Source organism: Cryptomeria japonica, chromosome 2, assembly GCF_030272615.1.
Source record: "Cryptomeria japonica chromosome 2, Sugi_1.0, whole genome shotgun sequence".
Taxonomy (NCBI): domain Eukaryota; kingdom Viridiplantae; phylum Streptophyta; class Pinopsida; order Cupressales; family Cupressaceae; genus Cryptomeria; species Cryptomeria japonica.
Window position 1 is genome coordinate 327,045,370 of NC_081406.1, and position 26,570 is coordinate 327,071,939.

Sequence of the window (26,570 nt, forward strand, 5' to 3'; positions counted from 1 at the left end):
TGGTTCTGCATTCCTCCAACGATAATTTGCCATTAGCCCATGGGTATCATTGAAATGGATTATGGCTGCAATATTCATGTGTTTGCTTACCTTCAGCTGTTCTGTCAAGTGATAGGACTCATGAGACCTATCAACATCATCCAACTTGTTTGATTTATGCTCTCCATTCTGTTGCCCAAAATCAGTTTCCTTTTTGTCATCCTTCATGTATAAACTATGCTCTAAAATCAGAATATCATTAGGATTAAAAGGAAATTTGTCCCATGGAGGACCTTCACCATACTTAGGTGCTAATACACCCGAAACCCATGTATCAAATGGCTGATTGTCTTGCTTGAAGAATTTGTGTTTACCATGTTCATCATCTGAAAAAGCATCAGTGAACTCCTTATCCACATCCATGCCTATAGACACATCAACAAAGTTATAGGAAATTAGGAATTAGTACTAGATGAATCTGAAATTGGACTCCAAACAACTCTTGTGTCTTCCTCTGCAAAGACACACTTATTAACTGTAGTTGCCTGTATGTCAAAAGAAACATCCCTAGGTACTGTCACATATTCATCATGCTTCAAGGCACCATCATCATCGGAATGATTTGGCATGAACTTCTCTTGATCCATAGTTTTACCCTCCTTAAGATTTTCACATGATGGCTGATTTTTGCAATATTCATGATCATTGGTAGGCGGCAAATCACAAACAAGTGATTCTTCTTTCCTTTCTAGCCTTCCTGCATTGGTAACTTCCGAGTTTTCTTCTCGCTTCCGTTCTTTACTCTTCTCACTAATATCAGTCTCTCCCTCATATTTGGATTAGATAGACTTATTTGGAGTAGACATCTTTGCAATTTTGTTGAATTCACCCAACAGGATGGCACAAAAATAGGCTCTGATACCACTGTAATGTCCCACCCTCTCTAGGACACTAAAAGCTTGAACAGTAGAAGAACACCTGCTTGTTCTTTAATTATATTAATAATACTATGTGTTTTTTTGAATGTGATCTTTCAGAGCTAGACAAAAGTTGCAGAAGATGTAGTATTTTTTGTTTGAAGTTTTTTGAAAGAAAGGAAACAAATGCCTTCAAGTAGGAGTTGAAACAGAATTGAAATTGCATTTAAGTTCAACACTTATACTAATACTCCATTGAAATTAGATACATCAATCTCCGGACGATAGTTCAATTACAAACAATGAAGTCCTTTAACCCACTACTGACATACTCAGTGGTTGGAGGAGGAGAAAATTGAACTTTTGATGGAACATACAGCAAGCAACTCACTCAGAAATGAGGTGCTTACTCAGAAATCAGCTCACAGAAATCAGAAATCTTATTTTTTCCACTCCAGATTGCTGCCATAAGGTAGTTCGCTGGGGACAATGGGTTTACAATGCATAGACGGAAGTTATCCCTTGAGTTGGGATAGTTTATGAACTCCAAATCCTCAGTCAATACGGTCTGATATGAATCTGATTTAATGGTTTTCAGACCCCTTTTAACTGCTGCAATCCTTGTGGACTGTATTGATGTGTTGGAGACGAGAGCACGATGAGGGACAGCCACCAAGAGCAAAGTTCGTGACAAAGATAACCACCAAAAGAGTTATAAAGATGGTTGGCCTGCCAATCAGCCACCTCACTACAACCACTATAAAATATTCTTCAACTGATCCAAGAAGCTCTTCAAAACTGCTGCTAGGTCTTCACATAACAACCCTCGTGCAAAGATGATCCAAAAACATATTTTCCAAGCCTTTCAATCTAGAAAGTACGGCCACACTCACAAGCAAGTAGGAGGCTTCAGATTTGTTACAAAACTTATTCAACTTTGATGCTCAATGGAAACCCCTGAATATGGAGTTTCTCCTCACACCCTTGACTGGTCTCTCACAACTGTAGATGTGCAAAACAATGGAGGTTTCTGTCTCCAAATTTCTCAAAACCCTAAGGTTGATAAGCTCCACAAGGAGGCAGAAATAATTATCAACAAAAACATGAATCAGAAATGAGTCTCCAATGACCTTTAAAAGCCTTTCCTCAAGTTGCCCTAGTTAGGGTTGAAACCCTAACACCTCAATCAAATTTAATGAATTAAATAATAGTTACTTTTTCCCACATAACAATTTTCCCTTTTGGAGCACTCCCTTTATGTTATATGCTTTTTTACTCAAACCAATCTTTTATCTCTCACTTCCCCTTTCACTCTCTCACTAGGAATAAGAACTTAGGAAAGGGTGAAACTTTATATTATAAATGTGTCTTTAGTGACCCAAGGAGAGATTAAAGTTCTATGCATCAACTTTAATATCTCTTTTAATTTGCTTTTTTTCTCTCTCCTCATGGATACCTGGCAAGGAAGCACCTCACTCTTTCTCTAGACTCGTGTATGCCTTTGGAGGAGATATTCTACGGTTTAATGCAGTTTTAGACTGACAACTTGGAGATAACAATATTGTCGATTGGTTCCACCCATGTTTACTCCAAAGTGCCATCTGAAATAGGAGAAAATCATCAGTCCAGTGTCATCCGCCCGTCCTTATCAGTCTACGAGGACTTCATTAATAGACTGATCTGATCTGTCGATTCTTGCTAAGAAGGGGACATTACAACTGCTGTATCATTCGCCAATGTAAATGTTTGCCTTTCACCAAATATTCCTTGGGCTCTGATACCATATTGGAAAAAATCAAGAGCATTTACATTTGCACAATATTAAACAGAAAATGATATTAATATTATTGACAAGTTAATTTGGGAATGCATTACAATATGGCTTTTATAAAGCCTCTCAAATATAATTTCCCAAGCTACCAACTTATAGGAATAAAGCTAATTAGTAATAATTAAGTAATAAAAATAAACAAGTCACTAGGGTGACTTTATTGAGGTAAACCTTAATATTTCAGCAGTGATAGGAATTTGACACATGTAGCATTAGCAAGGACTTTAAGCTATAGCTTGACCTCAACTGGGTAACATAAGGAATAAAACAAGTGTAGGTAATTACCAATAAGCAAAAGCTAGGGGCCTGTAGGGTGATGATATTTGTGGGGATTAGGCGGTAAGCTTAAGTAAACAAATAAGAAAAAACAGTCAATTTTAAAATAGAAGAATACAACAATAATGCACGCAAAGGACCATAACTCATAAGGAATAGGGTTTTAGCAAAAAGATATAAAGGAAAACCCTAAAAAACTAGAATGAAGAAAGCCCTGTAGATTTTATCAAAAAGGATGGGAACATTTCAACAAGATGCATTTGGTAGATTGAAATTAGTGTACGAAGTGGAAAATTAAAATCAAATTCGTCACCTCCAAAGTCAATTACATGGCTCCAAGATGCAAATTGGTGATAAATTGTAAGGACTCTTGAGGAGATTAATAGAGTTGAGAACATTGCTTTAGGCATTAGAGGAAATAGTTGTAGATGACTCTCTTGTGTGTATTTTGTTTAGAGCGCTGCCCCCTTCTTTTCAAGTATTTATGATTTGTTTGAATGTGGCTAGCAGAAAACCTATATTTGAAGATTTGGTTAATTTACTTTAGCAGGAAGAAATAATTTAAGATGAGCCTACCAACACCATTGACATTTAAGTTCTCACATCACAAAAGTGAGTGAAGAAATTTGTACATTGGAGCGGTGCAACCAAACTTTAGGAGACTCAATCTACACCTTACAAGAAATGCCTCATTTGTAAAAAGAAGAGGCATAGACTCCAAGTTTGCAAGTGCAACTTTGTTGCCATTGGAGAATCTAGCTAGGGGAAGCCACAACACAATTCACAAGGGGATAAGAAGAAAAATTATTGATAAAGAAAGAAAACTCCCAATCGACAAGGGAATTTTGCTTAAACAAACAATAGCACTAAATAGGACTATTTGTATTTTGGCAAGAACATCTTCCTGAAATCAATCAATGTGGTATGTTAATCTAGGTACCTCCAAACACATTGCTAATGAGAAAGAATGGTTTGTCAACATGGACACTTTTGCTTCATATGGACAAGATTGACCGGTAGATGATATTATTTATGAAGTTCATAGCATTGGATATATTTTCCTCCTAATTTGGACATTCAACTTACAAAATATTCTATATGTTCTAAGGCTCACTAAGAATTTTTGTTAGTAAGTCAACTACTTGAGCATGACTTGATAGCATTGATGGCACGAATATTTGTCTCATTGAGATAAGTCTTGTTGGATTATTGTCATTGATGTCAAAGGGCATTTTGTGGCATATTTGATAGAGGTTAGTTTGTGCCAAATTTATGGTGCTATGATTAAGATGTTATTGAGCAAGGAGGAGATAAATTACATATTTAATATTGAGTTCAAAATTGCAAAATAATTTTTTATTGATGTGTCTGACCCTCCTCTTGGAGCCGACCCATCTATGGGGATTAAACTGCATTTGAATAATATCTCAAAGTGGGACAACCCCTTGGGAAGTGTGCCCTATCTTGGGTTGCAATTAGAATAAAATTAAAATATGTTTTGCTTGGCCGACCCCCCTTGGTTTGGGCACCCACTTTGGGTGTGCAAATAAAAAATAAATAAAATATTTAAATGCTGCCTTGGCCGACCAGCATGGAGAGTTGCATCCATTCGGTGAAGGGGTGCATTTGCACGTATAAAAGGAAGATCACTTGGAGTTTATTTGATCAAGCATTCATTGAATATTATTCCCATTTAGCAGATCAAAAGCAGACCTTAGAGCAGATCCAAATTGCATGTATGAGAAGATTTTAAAGGTGAATTATTGCAGACATATGGGCAGAAATTATTGAAGATTAGCAGATGTTAAAGTGAATTATTGCAGACCTCTGAGCAGAAAATTATTGAAGATTATAAACAGATTTGAAGAAGCATTTTTAAGCAGATTTGTGGAGGAGAGTTAGGTCTGATTCAAGAGGAAGATCAGGTACTAATTGCATCATTCTTTTGGAGGTTGGTGCCTTGTATTCAAGGGGATTGGTGCTTAGTTATGGGGATTGGTGTCTTCAGTGGGTTGGTGCCTATGAATCATCTAAAGGGGATTGGTGTCTCCTTTGGGTTGGTGCCTACGAATCATCTAAAGTGGATTTGTGTCTCCTTTGGGTTGGTGCCTACAAAGATTGTAAGAAGTTTCTAATATAAGCAATATTTTGCCATGGTTTTCTCTTGTGAGGGTTTCTTCGTAAATCACATATTCTTAATTGCTTGATCTTGCATTCGTGTGGATGATTAAGTTTTGAAGTATTGCAATTGGTATTCGTTAAAAGGTTTGAAAAGTAAAAATTTGTTGTTATACTAATTCACCTACCCCCCTTAGTATAACGTTGTGCTCTTCAAGTCTTAGAATTAGAGGTTATTGCTTGTACTAGAGTAGGTAAAATGTTTCAGTTTGTTGATATTGCATATGTACATTAGCACTTATAGTGAAGGCATACTCATCCACATCACTTTTGGGTCCTTTCAGCATTGGCTATATTCTTGCTTTGAGAGATATAACATGGCGTGAGGGCTTCTCATAAAGAAGGCAAATGATCTTTACTCCAGCTATCTTGCCAAAAAGCAACATAGGGCTCTTGTTTTGGCCATTGATGGATGAGCCCTTGGCTCACTTGAGCTAGTACATCTTGATTTGTGTAGACCTATGGTGCCTAGTCATAATAATTTTGATATATCCAACTTTTCGTGGACGATCACAATACGAGAATGTGGGTGGATTACTTGAATAGCAAAGGTCAGGTCTTCGATAAATTCAAGCCCTGGTTGAATGGTCCATTGGTCACCCTCTCAAAGCTATTTGCTTAGCTCAAGGGCGAAGATTCATCAACAATGAGATCTAATATAATTTTAAACATAATGGGGTTTAGAGCTAGTCAACCACTTGATATATCCATCATCAAACAACATGTTGAAAGGCTAGATTTGGTTCGCGCATTGCGAGTAGTAGTGGTTCACACAATGATATTTATGCTAAACGGAGCTTGCACAAAAGTGCTTGATGGCATCACACATGAAGAAGCTTGGATTGGGAGGAAGCCATTTGTTTTACTTTTCATGGTGTTTGGGTGTACAACATTCATGCACATTAGCAAGATGCAAAGAAAGAAGTGGGATGGGAAGTCCTTGAAGTGTATTGTTATTGGATATAGCTTAGATTCAAAGCGATATCGACTCATGGATCTCGCCACACATACACTATACATCAACAAAGATGTTGTCTTTGAAGAGGAGAGTAGTTGCACAACATCTCTTTCACCTTCTACTGGACCAAATCATTCACCAAAGTTTTTAGAGGGTGAAGTAGAAGAATTTGAGGTTGTTGAACATGAAGAAGAAGGTGAAAATTTATTCCATATAGAAGAAGCTCCATCCTCATCCTCCCTTTCAATGCACAAAATACCAAAGTGGTATACTAGCACCACAAATGGCACAAAGTCAGGAACACCTTTAAACATGTCTATTTTAGGGACAAAGACTTCTAGAAAGACTTGAGGATGTAATTCATTGATTCTTTCACCATTTGAAAGTATTCCTTTGAGAACTATACCATAAGTAATCACATAAAAGGTTTCCAGAAGTATTGAAGCATCTACAAATTTTAGATCTTAGACTTCTAGAACTATCTCACAAACCTTTGGTTAGAGGCTAATTGGTTGTGAGTGTGCTTGTAAAGGCAATGATCTAAGTTCAAATTTCCTATGCCCTACCCATGGAAGCTGTCTTGAAATAGTGGATGTCGTAAAGTTCATCCCATTTAGTAGAACAATTGGTAGGCCTACAGCAACAAAGAAAAACTATTGTATTGTCCTTTTCTCAATTGTGATTTAGACAAAAGATGGGAATTTTTCATATCGTCCAATTTGTGTTAGCGAATCAAACATATCCATTTACATAATAACCAATTGCAGCAAAGGGTCCTTTTAACCTTTTACTTGAGTTAAACTTGTAGTAATGCCCATGTTAATGGATTTCCATTTTTAATGTGGAATGTGTAAGGAATGAAGTTGTCTTTGATCCCTCACAACCTATGTTTTACTCTTCTCTCTCTTCTGTGCAGTGGGGGTACAAGTGTGGTTTGTTTATGCAATTACAGAAAATTTCTGATTGCTTACATACACTCACAACCAAATATGACTTCCTTCATGGCCTTGGGGAGACCTGTCCTTGATCCTTGTAGAAGATAAAGAGGAAGAAGGATCATCACCACAACAAAAGTCACAACAGAAGAAGTGCAATGTACACGAGGGAAAAGAGGCATGAGAATTTTGAAAGTGGATATTTAACACACCCTTTATGCATTATGCATAAACAGACCCTCAATGGACATGACTGGATTTTGATACATACAATAGTGGACCTCATCTCATAAATAGATTGTACCAAGTTGTAATAGGAAGGATAGGTGAACATGGGCCAATGAGATGCAAATATTAGCCATTAATAGATTGTAGGACCACTTATCACAATACTTGATACAATATTGACATGTTAAATGACATGAGAATCTAGATGACTAAAGTGTCCACTGCACATCAAGTGGAACCCTAAGTAAAGATTACCTTTATATGCTAACCTCATCCCTCAAGATTGATTTCTAGTTCAAAATGGGATTGCAGAAATAGTCATTGAATAAGCGTTATAACATATCCCACCTCAATGTTTATTTGGTGTGGATAGTTTAGTGGATGCCTCATACAAATAGGACTTTGCTTTTTTGGCAGATCCAATAAATGACAAGAAGAATACTCAAATGCAGAGGCATCATAATGAAAACAACTTGAAGAAGGTTAAGCCATTGAAAAAGCACTTAAATTCTTCTTTAACTTATCAATGGAGAAACTTTATTCATTGTAAAAGTTCTGCATATTTCTGTTTTTCTGCTGAAATATAGTAATGTAGCTTGCCACTGCTGTCCTTGCTTGGGCTACTGTATGTTGTGCATTCTGCACCTCATCCCCGTCTTGGACATGGACCCCCATTTTTGGTCCAAGTCTGCCCGATAGGAGAGGAGAAATCCCTGAATTTTGTCTGCATGGTCAAATCTCAAAATCACGCTATTAATCCTTCAAAGGCCACAAGGAGTCTAATTCACCCACTTCAAGTTAAAATCCCACTTAGAATCCAAATTCGGCCTAAAAGGTTAAAACGCGAGACAAGACTGGTGAATCGACCTCTAAGGCCAAAACACAAAACGTTAAGAGTCACGAAGTCGGCCTACATGGCCATAATGCAAGCAAAATCGTGAACTAGGCCGAAATCCTCTAAAGGATAAATTGCAAATAGGCTTCATAGCCGAAAATTTCAAACTCCCAAAATTGTCTTTTAGGCCGAAAGAAAAGGTGAATCTCACAAATTGGCCTCAGGGGCCGAAATGTGAGACAAAGTTGTCGAAGTCTACTTCCTTAGCCTGAAATTAAAACAACTCTCAAATTCACCTGAAAGGCCGAAATGTGAGGTGAGGCTCCGAAAACGTCTCTCTTAGGCCGAAATTCATCGAATATCGTAAAATTCCCCAATCACCCGAAATCAACTTAAAGTTTACAAAATCGGCCTTTGGGTCGAACTTGGTGAAGGAGTTCAAAGTTTGCAAGATGTCTTTCCAACTCGAAATCATTCAAGGAGTCAAGATCTCACAAACATCTTTATCGGGCCGAAAATCACACAAGTTCACGCCTTTTAGTCATCTAAACCGAGATTTAAAATGTCACCAAATCATGCATTTCGGCTTAAAAACCTGGAATTTGTAAAAGGGCAAACTTCAAGGAGTTCAAAATCGCCACATTTTACCTTATGTGTCGAAAGCGCGAAAGAGACTCTCGCAAAATCCACAAGTGAGCCGAAAAGGGTTATGGATGTTTCTCCCATAGTCATCTTATAAGCCAAAGTTTACAAATTATGCCATAAAGTCGCATGAGCACCGAAAATCGCAAAATCTCCCAAATGGCCGAAAAAAATATAGCTTTTCAAGCTTCGCAATATTAATCATTTGCCCGAGAACGAAAGAAGTCATCCAAGCCGAAAAAGGCAAACATGAGGGAATTCAACCTCTAACAAATCGCGAAACATAATCATTTGGCCCGAAAATGGGAAGATTGGCAAAATCGGCCCCAAAGGCCGAAATTCACAAAATCGGCTAGTATGCCGAAAATGACAAAGCTCTGCATAACTCGACAATCTTCACAAAATCAAATCACGCAATGTACATATTTGGCCCGAAAACCTTAAGGATTCGCGAAAGTAACTCTTTAGCCAAGATGAAAGGTGGTCTCCAAAACTCGCCAAATCGGTCGATGAGCCGAAAGTACCAAGTAAAACCAAATGACTAGACACTAGAGAAGAAATCGTGCAAATCGGCTCGATTAGCTGGAATTCAAAACAAAAGGGAGACGTTTAAACAAAAATATCACATGCTCCTTATGAAATGGTTGAATTTTGTCGAAGGGGACATTTTGAAGGTTAATTTGCATGTTTACATTCGCTCATTTTCTTTAACATATCAGAATTTCTCACTTTAATTCCAAGGGTCAAATTTTATGAATGAGGTTCGTTTAGAATAAGGTTGCGCATTTGAACTTAACTCGTCTAAATTCTGAGGGCAAATCAAGACTAAAGATCAGGATTTCACGTTCGAAGCGAAAACATTTAAAAGATACATCTCACAAAGAGCTTCTCTAGCCCAAACTCCACCGAAGGAGTTTGACATCGTTTAAAGTTAAATTTAATGTTTGTTAAATTAATTTTTCAAATTGGTTGATTAAAGGTGAAATTGATTGTTCGCAGGAAAATGCCATCAAGAGGAGCTAAATTGACGATCAAAGCTAGGTGCTAAAAGCTAGAGAAGAAGATGCAGGAATGCGCTGCAAGAGCGTGAGATCGGAACCGAGCATTGGGAAGCATGCCGTTGAACAACAAGCTAAAGTCCACCATCAGGACCAAAGACCAAAGAACACTCCGAATGCTACAAAGCATGCATTCCTGAGAAATACACCGCTGGATCTAATTCCAGGAATTCAGTTTTAAGAATTGAAATTGTTTTAATGTAAAACTGCCTGTGGGCCCCACTAAAGATATTTTGAAATAGAGGGGAAACAGGTCAGTTGTGGACAGTTATGTTCAACCACCAGATAGACCTAAATTAAAGCCAAATAGTGGTAGGCAGTTGAGATAGTGGTTGGATAGATAACTAAGAATTAAGTGGGCATGGGTTAAAGCTGTCAACTTCTGGAAGGCAGGTTGCAGCCCTTGGATGTAGTCAATCCTGGCCACTGGTTCGGCATGTAAAATCTATAAAAGGCAGAGGCCTTTCTTTTGTAAAAGGTTAGAGTTTTGTAGCTAGATTATAGAAGTTAGAATAGACTAGAAGTTAGAAGTTTAAATTTTAGGAATAGCATAGAGATGCTGCAGAAATTGTTGTAATAGGCAGCTGAAATCAATATATAGACATTGATTTGGTGTTTATCGTCTTGTTTTCATTTTGTTTGCATGGTTTCTTTCAGCTAGTTAATTTTAGAGTGCAGGGATTTTAATGGTGAAGTGTAGAGGGTTATTTGATGCATTTCTGGTTCATACCATTGGGGATTTGCTGATTGTAGGTCACCGTGCATGGTTGGTCTGAACCCAAATTGTGCTTAGTTCAACTACAGGTGTTCGTCTTAGGCTACGCTAGAATTGGGTGCCTAAAACAAGTGTCTCCAGTCTGGAAATCCTTCATCCCTTGGAGCTTGCACCGTTCTTGTCTAGTTGTGAGGGTGTCTCTAGCGAAACAAGATTTGGTTTATCGAAATCTATCTACTCGCTGCATCAACTGTTATCTTCCTTGTTCTTAGGCTTCCTGAACCCTTCCCTTTTGATTTTATTTTGCAGTCCGAAAATCGCAGTAGACCAGCTTGTTGCAAAACGTAAGTCCCCTTGTGCTCCTAGTAAAACACATCGATCACTGAGTTATCCCGCAGTCAAGACCTGACAATCGAAACCTTGAGATCGTCCCCATTGATCAACTAAACCAGCATTAGGGATTTCCTTATCTCAAGAGAGGATAGGATACTCGACCTGATCATTCTATTCCGCGTTTGCCGGATGGAGTAGTAGTTCCGCGATTTTAGCCACGTCAACACTGTAATAATGTTTTTGCGTTGTACTGGGTTTCAACTAACCTCATATTCATTGTGACTGTCCAGATTAAATTTGAGGTCATGAGTTCAGTATATAGTCTTAAAAAGTTTCCCGTAAGTCTTTAATAACTTTAGTCAGAGTTTTATGGATTGAACCATTCTTATTGTCTTAAACCTTCATTATTTGAACTGATTTCCAATATTCTATTTTTTATGAACCTACAGTGGTATTGTGTTCATTCAACTTTGTGTGGTTATTGAAACTTTTCCCAGCTGCCCTCTCCTGCCCCAAGTACTTTTTGCTTATTTTTGTTATGTTAAGGAAGAACTCATTAGTAGATTTGGATGGTTGTTTGCACAGCATCCATCAATAGTTTCAATTTCTAATATAGTAATTTGGTTTATATGCAAGTTTTAGCTTTGGTCAGCAGGAATGATTTGTTGACTTTTCAGAATTGGATAGAAGTCATTTTCTTATCAATATTTCTGTTCTGTTTTACTTGAATTGAAAACTGGTAAAAAATTGCATAAATGCTTGCTTAAATATAATACTATAGATGTCTTATGCAAGGTCAAGTTAATCTGGTCGATACTTTAAAGCCATAATGCCTAGAATCATAAGCATTTAAATTTTTATATCTGAATATGGTTCTGGATTTGATTGTGTGAGTTTTTTTGCATCAACATTTCGGATCACACTCTGTGATCCCTGTGATCCGAAATGTTGATGCAAAAAAACTCACACAATCAAATCCAGAAGCATATTCAGATAAACTAATGGATTGTGGAAATCTAATGACATTGATTTAAATTTTTGTTTTTCAGATGCCAGCAGGAGGTTCTTTTGAAAAGAGAATTCCAGTGGCTAAGAAAGCTGATAAATTTTCTGTACTATCCTTATTCAACCTTAAAGGCAGGAGTAAATTTTGGAGTGAAACCATATTGAGGGGTGGTATGTTCATAAATGCTTATATAATCTATGATTGAGGAAAGGTTTGTTAATAGGGTTGTCATTTAAATGCTTGCAGTTTCATCTTTGACTCTTTTGTGCAAATGCTTTTCATTTGGATTTAATGATTTTGTACGGTTAAATTAAGGGTCAGTAAGTAAGAATATTATTTCTGCAACTGTTTCTTTGAGAGTATGCATGAATTTTACTGAACTTACAACAATAATTGAAAACAGCAGAGTCATTATCTTTTTAATATGCCAAGGGAAGAGCATTTGGATTTATACTAGAAAATGCAATGTATGTCATGACCCGACCCAGTACTAAGTGAAACAGTTAATCACAAAGATGAAACTGTCTTACCAAGTAAGACTTCACAGTTTCAGAAATCAAACATGCTACAGCAATCGGGGTATTACAGAATAGAGATAATGAAACTTACCATTTGATCAATCCTCTCTCCCTCTAGCAATAGTGATCTCCTCTAAACAGGATGAAATATTAGTTTAGAAATAAATAATAAAGCACTAAGAGAGCAGGTTAAGCATGAAGAGGCATGAAGAGTCAAACGCTTGAAAAGGGACACCACCCATTAACGGTCACCACTTAAGGGAAAGACATAACCCTCCACCCCGATGGAGGGGTATAAGAAGAATAACATTCAGCATCCAAGGAGGATCTAATCAGACAGATCAGATTGAATATTTATAATTAAATGTACAGTAGTAAAACATACTTGTGGTTTGGTATGAGTTCTTTACAAATGGCATGATGAATATTATTTGTATCTGCTCATTACTGATTAGGATATGCTGTAGTTTATGACTGATTATCATATGTAGAATACATGCATAATATTATATTCTTTATATGTACTAATTGATTATTAAAGTCTGCCATGGTAGGGCTAATGAGGGATTTCAAGGAGGGGAACGACAATGGCATACTCTTCTAGGTACGCCACCTCATGGTTGTGACTGAATGGTCCCATGAGGCCAAGGGGGTACAAGGGGTACTGCGTTTGGGCTTTAGAAGAGATAGGCTTCCAGGGCACCCTATTGTGAATATGCCTCATCCCTCTATCATGGTGAATTAATATATCAAGAATTCCAATCATGGGAAGTAGTGAAATGGATGGCAGGATTAAGGGGAATGGCTATAGGACACTTCACTAGGTACACTGCCTCATGGATGGCACGGGCCACATGAGGCCAAGAGGGATGTGTTGACGTGTATTTTGTACACAACCAAACACAGAATAAAATACCCAAATGGTACCTTATCCTCTCTTAAGTAAAGTCTCTGAATGCTGAAGATATCGCGAAAAGGATCAATCAGGGTGACTTCAAGGTTCTTCGTTGTAGGATCTCTACGTGTGGATAAGCACCAGTGGTCATTGTAAATGCTGTTTCTTCAAGGGGTCTTACGCACTTTCTAAGAAAGCTTGTCCATGTCACGCTCTTTAGATCTGCAGGAACAGGATTTTCCTAATACTAACAGATTCTCAAAAAATAGCAAAAGATAAAGGTTTCAAGGGATGAATGCTAATCTAATCCTAAGAATGACTCAATGTAGGCTAGACTTGGTAAGATTCTACCAATTTCAGTATTGCCAAGGAATTACAACTCTACTGGAATTGATGCGATCTTCTAAGGTGATTAGTGATTTTCAAATCATCAAGGACTATAGATACTATCATAAAGATACATATCAATATTTCAATAATGATTGAATGTTCAAGCAATCTCAATATCTCTAGTTGACCACACAAGGGGTCCTTACAATTAGTAAGAACCAAAGATCAAGCACAACACTTAGTCCTTCAAACTTAAATACTCCTTCGACTGAGAATGATTCAAGAAGATAAACAACCATGAAGATAGCCACAAGCATTGCAATAAAACACCACAACTTCAATATTTTATTGATCTCAAAAGCCAAATAGACAACAATTGTTCAAAATTCTCTCTTCACTACTCAATCTTGCTACACAATAACTTTCTTCTCTCCAAAGCTCTAACTATTATCTATCTCTCTATCTTCTAATTTCTAATGATCTAATGACAAAATGAAATGAGTGAGGGTATATATAGCATCCTCAATTATAATGAATGGCCCAGATCGAAAGAAGATCAATGGCTGAGATTTTGACACCTAAACCCTAATTAGGGTTTGTTACAAAAAGTTCCCCTTTTAGATGAACATTATTAAATGCATAGCCAAATATTTAATTGGCACAAAAGTCAAGGAAACATAGACCAATGAGAATTAAGATGCCACATCATCCTATAATAACCTTTCTTCTAGAACTTTGTTCCCTTTCCTATGCTCCTTCTTGGCATATCCAACGAATTTGGACACAATTCCTTCAATCTCAGCAATAGGAATCTCAGGAAGATTCTTCATTTGTTCCTCCAAGTGAATGAGAAGTGTTCTCACTCACGCTTGCTTCTCCTTCTTCTGGTCTTGCCTCCAAAGTAAAAGTCATTGACACATTCTACTCTCTTAACTTCTGATGCTGTACATCTACCCATCTGCGAGTACATGATAAAAAAGGAGCCATTAAGGCTCTCAAATCCAAAACCTCAGGTTCATTCCAATCTATCTTCACTGCTTTGTCTTCTTTGTCATAAGATGACTGGAGATGTCTACCGCTATCTTGTGCTTGATCAGCTACTCTATAAACTTTGCATTTCCTGATGAGATCTAAGGGTAGCCTGGAATGCATCTTTCTTTTAACCTCTAAATCACTTGAGAGATTCATCCAAAAGTCCTCTACCTGAAATTCGTGTTTTTACTTCTTACCAACTGTCTCCTCCATATAACCATGAGGGTCAAAATTCTCCCACGAGGCAAAGGATGTGAATGAATATAAGGCCAATTCCCTCTCTGCATCTTCCGAGGCTTGAGTATTAGGACATACCTCAACTGAATTTCCCAATATGATGGGCACGGGAACTCCATTTCCATGCTTGTGTCTGGACACCTTTGCATAAGCTGCTAACTATCGAGTTACCTCAAGTAGCACCATCGTGTCTGTCGGATACCTCGGCAACATGTAGGGAGGTGAAGGACACCCATGAACTCTGATATATGTAAACTTTTGAAACTGGATGAACCATGCACCATACTTCTTCACAAGTTCTTGTGCATCCAGAGATAGTCGATTATGAATCCCACCTTGCAATATCCTAGTGATGTTCATCGTGAAGGTATCATTGACTAACTTGTAGTCACTTCTAGGTGGATGATGCAAATGAACATAAGAGTCACAAACTCTCACCTCTCCGGGTCCTCTTCCGATCACTCCTCTGTGAGGTAGCCCTGCATACTCGAAACTCCTGATCAAGGCGTATATGACATATGAGCTCATATGGAATGATTTGCTAGGCCTTAGTCTTCTCAACTGCACATCCAGACTATTGCTAATAATTCTGGCCCAATGAAGCATTCCTTTTCCTTGGACTATCACTTGGATGAAGAAGAACATCCACTTTTCGAAGTAGAAGGCTTGACGAGCCCCTGTAACTCGATTGAGCAAAGTTATCAAATCTCTGTACTCCTCCTAGAAGTCGATCCTATGTGGTGTGTTGGGAATCTTGTTCAGGCGAGGACGACTTTTGAGCAACCAATTCTTATTGATGAGATTCAAGCAAGTGTCGGGATCATCTTCATACATTGACTTGGCTCCTTCTAAACTTTTGTAAATCATATCTTTATGCTCTGGAAGATGAAGAGCTTCACTTATAGCCTCCTCTGAAAGGTAAGCTAAGGTGTTCCCTTCCTTGGATACGATCGACCTTGATTGTGAGTCATAATGGTGGGCACACTCGATCATCAGCTCATGACACTTGACTACTGGAGGGAAACTTGCCGCCTTGATGATGCCACTTTCAATTATCTTCTTTGCAACAGGTGATGGCTTGCCAATGTAGGGAACCTCTCGAAACTTCTTCACATTGAAGTTTCCTAAGTTGGTGTCTCCGATATTACTCCATTTGGACACGATCCTGGTCTCCAATTCGTCATTCCTCTGATCTTCTTTGATGAGAGCCGGGCGACTAGTAGATGCTCCTGCCTTTGGAGTCGCCATCTTGACACCTACACAACATTTCAAAATTAGTTCTTAAGCATTATATCTTGAAGTGTAGAAATTAAGACTCAAAAGGAAGATTAAAGATATTAATTAGGAAACTTCATGATAAGTCTAGAGTTATCATTTCCTAATTAACTAATCAATCACTTGGACTTTTCTAAAAAGGTGTCCAAAAAAAACAAGTCTTACACAAGGATGTTAAGATGATTTCGCCATACCTCCCCTTGAGTATTAAACTCTAAGACCTTTGAAAATGGTGCAAGAAAAAATGAACTTCGCTAGGCAAGGTTTAGATCATAGCCCTCTCTTGGATGAATTGCGCCTCCTTTAGCCTTCAAAAGAATAGATTCCACCTTAGTTAGCCTTCAACACTTAGAAGAAATTCGCTCCAAATAAGCTCTATTTCGCACCTCCAATCAGCTCTCCAATTTCGCACTTAAAAGGATGATTGAATGAATGATTAAACTTGATCAAAGCATCCCTATTATATAGAGCGCTTACCCCTTGCTTCCTCTAGGCCGACTTGGCAAAAAGGAGGTAAAAAAATATAAAATCTCAAAAAAGGGCGGCCGACTTGGCAAATAAAAACAAAATAATGCCTTGAGCGCTCACCAATCAATTTTAATTTAATAAAAAAAATTAATTTTAAATGCCTCCAAAGTAAAATTTCGATTTTCTCAAGGCCTAAAATTAATTATTAAACGCCAAAATGCTTTTCATTTAATGCGAATTTAATTTTAATTTTCCAAATGCCTCAAATTTAGCAATTTTGGCGATCTAATGCAAGTTGGAGAATATCAATTTTTAAAACAAGGCTTAATGAAATTTCATGATGATTTCGCCCTGGACCTTGAGAGAGGGTTAGGAGCGATTTTTTGTGTTTAGCCTTCAATACTTTGCATCTTGATTTGAAAATATCTTGGAAGGTAAATTGATATCCAGTTAAGGTGTTGTACTTCAAATTTTGACATTTTGCATGAGGAAAATAGGTGGAAATGTCAATTTTGCCCTGGACCCTCTCCAAGGGTCAGGAGCGATTTTTCATTTTTTGCTCAAAATTAGCATTTGTCAACATTCAAAATCTCTTCAAGACATTTCAAATAGATCTTCTCACTGGCCTCCAGACTTAGCTCTATCAAATTTTGGAGAAAAGGTGTGATTTTGAGGCTTTTCGCCCTGGACCCTCTCCAAGGGTCAGGAGTGATTTTTGCAAATTGGGCTTAATTCTCCATCATTTTTCATTGAAATTTTATTCATCACTTGGCAATGTCCTTGCTTTATCCATCTCACCCAAATTGGCTTTGTTGTTGCAAGGTAAAATGGGAGTTTTCAAAATTTTCGCTCTGGACCCTGAAAGAGGGTTAGGAGCGATTTTTGCTTTGTGGCTTAGCATCATCAACTTCTCTAGGGAAATCATCATTCATCATGTTTTTGAAGGGCTTTTCTACCTTAGCACAATCTTGCCTTAGCACAATTTTGAAGGAAATATGTTGGTTTTATGATTTTCGCCCTAGACCCTCAGCAAGGGTCAGGAGCGACTTTTGCAAATTAGGCATATTCCTTCATCTCTAAGTCTCCAAATCACCTCTAAGGCATAACACATTACGTCTTCCTTTTGCCCAAGCGAGATTTTGTCTTAATTCCACACAACAGGGAGGGTACTTTGGAAATTCGCTCTAGGCCTTCAGAGAGGGTCAGGAGCGATTTTTGCAATTGCCTTCAAAATCCTCACTTTCAATGATCCCCTTTTCACTTCAAAACATCATTTCAAGCTCGTGTCTAGGCTTAGATTCATTCAAACTTGGAGAAAAATGTCCAACATTAGGTTTTTCGCCCTAGGCCCTCAGAGAGGGTCAGGAGCGATTTTTCAAACTTGGCTTGATTGCTTCCTTGTTGATTGTCCAAGTTATATTCAATGGGTAAAACACACTTGCTTTCATCTATTCCAATTATAAAAATCACTTTGACCTTGCAAGAAAATGTGCCTTTTGAAAATTTCGCTCTGGACCTTCAGAGAGGGTTAGGAGCGAATTTTGCCATCTAGACCAAAATGCTTCACTTTTCATCATGAAATGTCTTTGCTAAGGAAGATTTCATCTTGTTTCACGCTATGATTAAAAATTCATGTCCAAGAAAGGTCCAAAAATGTGCATATAAAGAATTTCGCTCTAGACCCTCAGAGAGGGATAGGAGCGAAATTACTCTTCTTGGGCAAAACTCCTTCAATTCATCATCTTCAATCAAGTCTGGATATTTTATCACGCTCATTCCATCCTTCACCATGCCTTTGATATTTCAATTTGACCAAACAAGGTCAGGAACGACTCCAATAAGTTTTTTCGCGCTGGACCCTCAGCAAGGGTCAGGAGCGATTTTGATGTTTTCAACAAAGTCCTTCATCATTTCAAGTTAAAACCCTTTCAGGCGGGTGGAGAAAGTCATTCATTTTCCATTTATGTCCAACACTTGGTCTTTTTTTCCCTGCAAGATGAGGGAAATCAAAATTTCGCCCTGGGCCCTCAGCAAGGGTCAGGAGCGGATTTGCCCTTAGTCTCCAAAATTCATCACTTTTCATGTCTTCAAACCTTCAATCGCCTCAAGTCACGTCCAATCATCCTTCCGGGAGACCCTGCACAAAACAATTTAGAAAAGTCAGTGACAAATATGCCTTAAATAACATTTTCGCCTTGGACCCTCAGCAAGGGTCAGGAGCAAAATTACCCTTTCTAGCTAAACTGTTCAAAATCTAAGTCTCCAATCACTTCACAAGGCAGAGTTAGGTCATTTTCAAGGCCAGGAACCAATTAGCAAGCCTTCTCAAAACAAGAATTTGTGTTTTAGGATGAAGTTCGCCCTGGACCCTCAGGAAGGGTTAGGAGCGACTTCTCTATTTCAGGCATCATCTTGCTTTCAAAAATTCAATCAAAACTTCCCCAGGCAAGAACACACCAAAATCGTCTTAAAACATCTCAACACTTAGCCAAAATTGTGAAGGAAATCCAGTCTACAAGGATTTTCGCCCTGGGCCCTCAGCAAGGGTCAGGAGCGAATTTGGCATTATTAGGCTCTTGATCTATTTCTTCACCTATTCAACTTAGCCCACTAGACTCACTTTCTTCACTAACTGTGTTTAACTGACTTAGACCAGGAAACAAACTGGACCTTACCCTAAAGACCTTCAATCTAGACTTAACCTTAGACCTATTTGACTCCCCTGACAGGATTACCTTATTTCAACAATCTCAATTCTTCAGGAAGACACTTAACAATTTTCCAAAATTTGACTGGACTTAGCTTGAATGACGTCCAAAGGAATCCTTAAGGTTTAGCCCTAGCCCAGACAGACCACTCACTCACTCAAAACCCTAAAAGCAGAGAGAAGAACAAGCAAAACAAAAGCAAAAAGAGGGGGTCCCCATTCTAATGGGGCGATGTGTGAAATGGTCACAACAGGATGGTATATCTGTTCTTGGGCCTAGGGTAGAGGATGTCCAAGGCACCTTATTCTAGCTTCCCTATGGTTGAATTTCCCCAACAAATTAGAAATATCATATGATTAGGTTACTGTTCCTAACCTTAGTAGGATTTTAGGGAAAAAAAATTAGGGCATATAAGAAGACATTACAATGTATGAAAATTGCAGACATAGAAAGAAACTAAAACCCCACACAATGTGATGAAGTGACAGTTTGATATTAAATATTCAAGGCTTTTACTGTCCATAATATGAGAAGACAATTTTTTAAACAAACTCCATGACGATTATTTCAAATCAGCATTTCAGATCACACCACTTGATCCATCATCAAGATGAATCTCATGTTTGGATTGCAGACTAGAGCTCCTTATATAGATAACTTGAATGAAGTATATGATACCTTTCATTGGGTTCATCATAGGAAAATAATAAATGCATAAACTAGCTGGTACTAACCTTAGATTTTGTAACAACTAATACAAAAACATTAAATGTACTACTTGTAGGGTTAGGGATTGTTTTTCAATTTGTTGATAACGGGTTTCAAAGTGTAGCTCAAACCCAATATTTGATCCCTATTTGATTTTGTCTATGCATTCCAATCCCTAGAAGATGTTTGAAATGGTAATCCTCCATTGCAATGACCTTGGCATTTTCTATGCAAATGTGGTGTTTGGTTTCAAATGAGTGCATTGTAAGCTGATGGCATGCTCCTGAGAATCTCCAGTGTGAACAAGTCTGTAAAGACCATGATCCTCAAGTCCCACTACAACTGTAGTACAAGTCTCCCTATCAACAATACTGCATTTGTGCGAATTTAATACCACATCTAGCCGAGGAGAGTATCTCATAATCTGACTAATAGAGAGAAGATTGAGTTCCATGCTTGGAATGCAGTATACATTGAGGAAAATTAAATTCCTCCCTCCAGATTAAATTTGCATGTTGCCCTTTCCAACAACACTATACTCTTCTCCTCCAAAAATAACTGAATCAGTGAGTGGTGTGTATTCAATGAACCAATCTCAACAATGAGTGAAGTGTTTAGAAGCACCTGATTCGATGTACCAGGCAAAGGATTTGATGTGGTCTGCTGGGCTTTTGACCATAAAGGCGTAGAAAGTAGACTCTTGCTCAGTGTGCTCTGAAACATTGGCCTTCTGCTGAGACCCTCCCTCCTTCTTCTAGTTCAGAAACCAAGCGTCGCCGAATGTCTTTCTTCATGTGACCATACTTGTGGCAATAGTTGCATTGAACGTTCTTTTTCTTGGAGTTGTCTTGGGATTTGTTGATGTGTTTTTCATGCACATACAAACATAGAATAAAATACCCAAAAGTATCTTATCCTCTCTTGAACAAAGTTACTCAAATGCCGAAGGTTAGCTTAAGGATCACTTGAGACAACTCCAAGGTTCTTATATGTTGGGTCACGATGTGTGGATAAGCTCAATGGTTTGATTTGATTATGCTGGAATCATGAGGGGACTTACGTTGAATTGTTGAATGCTTGAATCGCTGGAACTTGATCATCTGATGTTGCAATCTTGTGATGCTTTTTATCCTAAACTAGCTTGAGTTGAAAAAAAAGGACAAAAGGAAAGGGTTTAGGAAGCCTATTCTAAGACCTAGAATGTAAGAAGATGAGTGAATGATTAAATGGAATCCTACTGGGCGAGGTCTCACCATCAAACTGAACAATTTGACACAAGCTCAGTGCAATCTTCTAAGGGATAATTCAAAGATATTCAAATTATTATCATCAGACATTGATCATCATTCAAGTTAATGCATAAGCAATGGATGTATAACAATTTGATGTTAAGCTCATATCATTCCAGTTGACCACGCAAGGCACACTTACAATCAACAAGTGGCTAGTGGTATGGACTAAATGGATTCCACATAAATTCCTTCAAGAAATTCCTCCATTCAATCTAATCAATACGAAAACAAAATGAGAAGTAGAAATCATGTAGTTTGTTGAAATAATGCATTTCACCATATCTTCAATGAAAAGAGTACTTCTATTTACAAGCCTTAGCAACGATTTCTTCTTCTCCTAATCTATTCTAACTTCTAACTTCTACTAAACTATTCTTCTCTTACTACTATTAAGTATTAACCTTTACAAATGAAGAGCTTGAGCCTTTTATAATGCTCTCAATACAATTCATTGGCTCAGATGAATTTGAGATCAATGGCCAAGATTTTACAATGAAAACCCTAATTAGGGTTTGTTACAACAAACTCTATTTTGGCCAATGAAATAATTACAACATTTTGACACGTCATTTCTTGAGCGTTTGTCCAATAGATAGTGGGGGTAGGTACATTAGAGTTTGTGCCCTTGTGGATAAGCTTGGTGCATTGAATTAGGACATGCTGATGTAGAACTTCTTGATTGGTGGAGTGATGACTGGGATGCCACCTCAATTCGCTTGTAGACTTGGAAGATTTGATAATCAACATTACAATCTTGCTCGATGCTTGGTGTGATGATGGGAAGCATCATTCATCCATCCTTGTTTGCTTTTCCTGCCTTGAGATGATTGTATAATCTCTCCCTTATACTTTGGGGTTTTGCCTTCCTCATGTCATTATGATGTGGTGAGAGTTCTTGAATACCTTGACTTCCTTCCTGTGTAATCACCTTCCTTGATACCCCTGTGCTTGCTGATGAAGTTTTTCCCTTGAAGTTGCATGATGGTGTAGATCTTGCAATCTCCTTTCTCCTATTCCTTCAAGGTGCTGCTTTGCAATTTGCATCCTCCTCCTTTCTTATCTGCAAAACAAAACAAGTATGGTATCAAGTACTCATGACATATAGCTTTTTACACACCTTAATATAATCTCTGATTTTTCATATGTTGCAGGTCTGATAGGTGTATCTAGGGAAAATTCGCTCTCATGGAGCAATTGAAGTGTTTTCGCTCCTAGAGAGGAGCACATGAAGTTCGCTCCAACCTTGATGCACATGAAGTGATCTTCAAACTCGTCATTGAACTTGCTTTCACTCACTTCCCTTCATTCTATGGGTTCTAACATTGAGTCTTTCAACCATTTATTGATGAAAACATGACAAACTAACCTAAGGGAAGGCCTCTAGAAGAATTTTGCTTTGAGAGTGGAGCACCTGAAGTTCACGCCAAGATGGGTGCACATGAAGTTCGCTCCAAGATAGGTGCACATGAAGTAAAGTTCGCTCCATGATCCATGCACTAGAAGTTCGCTTCACTTTGGGTGCACATGAAGTTACTCTTAAGTCTCACCTTTTATCATCATCTTAACTCAAAATCACTCTTTCCAAGCATCAAATCAACTCAAGGCAAACAATCTTTCATCTTCTCTAGGACAAATAAGGCATATTCGCTCCATGATCCATGCACTTGAAGTTCGCTCCAATTTGCATGCACTTGAAATTCGCTCCAATTTGCATGCACTTGAAGTGAATTTCAAGTAAAAAATAAACTTGTTCTCAATCATTTCATTGCTTCATTGATTCAATCCTTAGGTTTTTTCAAATCTTCATTCATGAAAACATATCAAACTTACCTCATGAAGACCTAAAAGGAAAATTTGCTCCTATCAGAGCACATGAAGTTGAAATTCGCTCCAAAGAAGGAGCACTTGAGGTGATCTTCAAATCAAAATTATGCTCACTATCTTCACTCATGATAACTCAAACGCTCTAACTCGCACTCAAACAAGGCTTCTTAGGCAAATTCGCTCCAAAAGTCATGCACATGAAGTGAATTTCAAATCAAAATTCCAATTCTCCTTCGCTCACTTTCACTCACTCTCTCAACTCTAATGCGTCATTCCATGCTCAAGATGAAGTTTTAGGGGGAATTTTCGCTTTGAGGCTTGGGCACATGAAGTTCGCTCCACAGGGGATGCACATCAAGTGAAGTTCGCTCCAAAGCTCATGCACCTGAAGTGGATTGAAACTTGAAACTTAGTGTTTTCTTGCTCATTCTCCTTCATTCCATTCATTCAGTCTTGTTGAAACTAGGCTCATGGTGCGTTCTAGGAACAACTTCGCTCTCAACTAAGGGCACTTGAAGTAGCTTGAAAATACACTTTTGAGTTGAACCTTATCACTTTATGCTTTATTTTATGCTCCTATGTATTCAAAGACCTCAAAACTCACATTGATATGATCTCACCTTCAACCTAAGGCAATAAGAGTGAAATTCGCTCTGAGAGAGGCGCACTTGAAGTTGCCTACGTACTTGACCCAATTGATGTTTCCTTGCATTGCTTGATTGAGCTTGATCTTGAAGAGTTCCTCCATCAAACCTCTTTCTCTTTATGTTCATTTTGACCTCATTTCACCCCCAAAAGAAGAGCTATCCTTTTGACTCCCGACCCCTCTGTTAATTCATGATAGCCTCGGTAAGATAAATGATTGAATGAGAGATAAATGAAGTCTCTCATTCAATCATCTATCCTATCGATAAACTATGATGAAAAACTTCAAGCTATTGTTCCTTCATTTGATGATCATTCTTCATTTGTATATCATACTTGTAAAGTTCGATCAATGCTTAACTGTCGATAATCATCGATTGTAAATCTTATAGCACAGAATACCGATTGGTATCAGTTTACATTATAACGTATGCACTCCGATTAATATCGGTTATCATATTAACTGTGAACACCGATTATTATCGGGCTTAACCAATGCACTCCGATTAATATCGATTGATATATTAAACCGTGAACATTGATGGTTATCGGACTTAACTAATACATATTGATTAATATCGGTTGTCTTGCATATGATAGACACGCTGATTAAGTATTGGGTGGTTTGTTAAGTATACACCAATTGGTAAATGCTACGATAAGTCAAAGGGTGCGATCAAGTAATGTCTTGATCGATCATGTCTAATAGACATGACCGGTCAAGGCATTGCTTGATCCTCCCTACTTACATAGATATATCTCAATCGACATTTGTGAGAAGGACATTGAAATCGATAAATGCTCCTGTAACCTGCAATATACAAGAATATAATCAGATTTATCATATTAAAGATATAATACATAGTTAAAAGAAAAGATAACCTTGAATATAACTTGCATCTTGAATTGAGAATTGAATAACATTTACATGGTATCAGAGCTATAGTTAAATCGAACCTGAGGCTGTTCAATTTTGTGGAAAATTCAAAACAAGCATATATTCAACATCACATTTCTTCTAATGGCTAGCGCTATTAGATTTGAAGATAGACTCGGAGGAGGTGATGACTTCTTACCATGGAAGTTCAGAATTCAGATGATTCTAAAAGAAAATAAAGTCGAATCATTTGTAAAAACTGAAACTGTAGAACCTGAGACTGAACCTAAAAAAACAACTTGGAGAGAGGGAAATGAAAAGGCCATCAAAATCATAGTTGATGGGGTGAGAAATAATATTATGCCCATCATAAGGAAACATGAAACGGCCTACAACATGTTCAAAGCACTTGAAGATGCATTTGAGATATCCAATGCTAGGAGAACGTTGGCTTTAAAAAGAGAAATAAATCACATAGCCATGATCAAAGGAGAATCAGTCAATGCCTACTTCGTGCGAATAGCAGCCCTAAGCGATGAACTAGCAACTCTTGGATATGAGATCCAAAGCAAAGAATTAACACTCATTGGTCTAGATGGGTTGCCTAGTATATGGGAAACATTCGTCCAAGGCATCAGTGCAAGGGATGAATTTCCAAAATTTGATAGGCTAAAGGCAGACTGTCTCCAAGAGGAATCAAGGTTAAATAAGAAAGGGATCAAGCAAAAGAATATAGATGAAGATCTTCAAGTTCTAAATACAAACTCAGTCAAGAAAAAAAAGCAGAAACAATTTAGGAAGAGAAAAGGTCGTCATGGCAAAATCACCTTCAAGAAGTACCTTTCACAGATTCAATGTTATAGATGTGACAAATTTGGGCACTATGTTGCCAAATGTCCAGAAAGAGCCAAACAACAAGCCACATTTGCCAAAATAGGAAAATCTAAAAGGGAAGATGACTCCGGGAAGTATGTACTCTATTCAACACTTACAAACCAAGCATCAAACAAAGTTAACTCCTGGGTGATCGACAATGGCTCATCCAGACACATTACAGGATTCAAAGAAGTGCTAGACTCCATGATAGAGGAGAATGATGAGGAAGTGACTATCGGAGATGACTCCACATATCCAGTCAGAGGAGTTGGAACCCACACCATCAAACTAAAGTCAGGCGTATCATTACAACTTAAAGGAGTACTATATGTCCCAGGCATCAAGAGAAACCTAGTCTCCATATCAGCACTAGAGGATAATGTATACAGAGTGACCTTCATGGACAACAGGATAATGTATACAGAGTGACCTTCATGGACAACAGAGTGTTGGCTTGGCCAAAGAATTCATCCATCCAGAAAGCTAAAACCATTGGTCAAAGACAAGGCTACTTGTATGAGCTGTGCATAGAGCCCAACTTAGCTCTAATCCATGAAACTACAGATGCTAATGAAGTCTGGCATAGAAGACTAGGTCACTTGAATTTTAGGGCTTTATCATCAATGGAAAACCTTGTCACGGGCCTAACTAAGTTAAAGCAATATCATTCAGGGGCATGCAAAGGATGTGCCCTAGGTAAAAATACTAAGAGTGCTTTTCAAAATAGTACTAGGAAAACAAGTAAAATTTTAGAGTTAGTTCATTCTGATGTATGTGGACCTATGTCCTGTTGATGTGTTTTTTATGCACATAACAATACAAAATAAATTACCAAGATAATTTACCCTCTCTTGAACAAAATCACCTCAGATGCTAAGAATGAGATCAACTAAAATGATTCCAAGGTTTCTACATGTCAGGTCTTGACGAGTGGGTAAGTTCAGTGGTTGATGTGAATTGCCGTGTTTCACTTGGGGACTTACGCAAATGTTTG

General features: G+C 37.9%; 1 protein-coding gene across 1 annotated transcript in view; it reads left to right on the forward strand.

Moving 5' to 3' along the window:
* Window positions 1–26,570, forward strand: part of LOC131033858 (uncharacterized) — a 204,288-nt gene that overhangs the window by 27,729 nt on the left and 149,989 nt on the right. Inside the window, exon 2 of the mRNA XM_057965151.2 lies at window positions 11,935–12,061. Coding sequence (XP_057821134.1) covers window positions 11,935–12,061 — 127 coding nt within the window. The remainder of the gene's footprint in view (window positions 1–11,934; window positions 12,062–26,570) is intronic.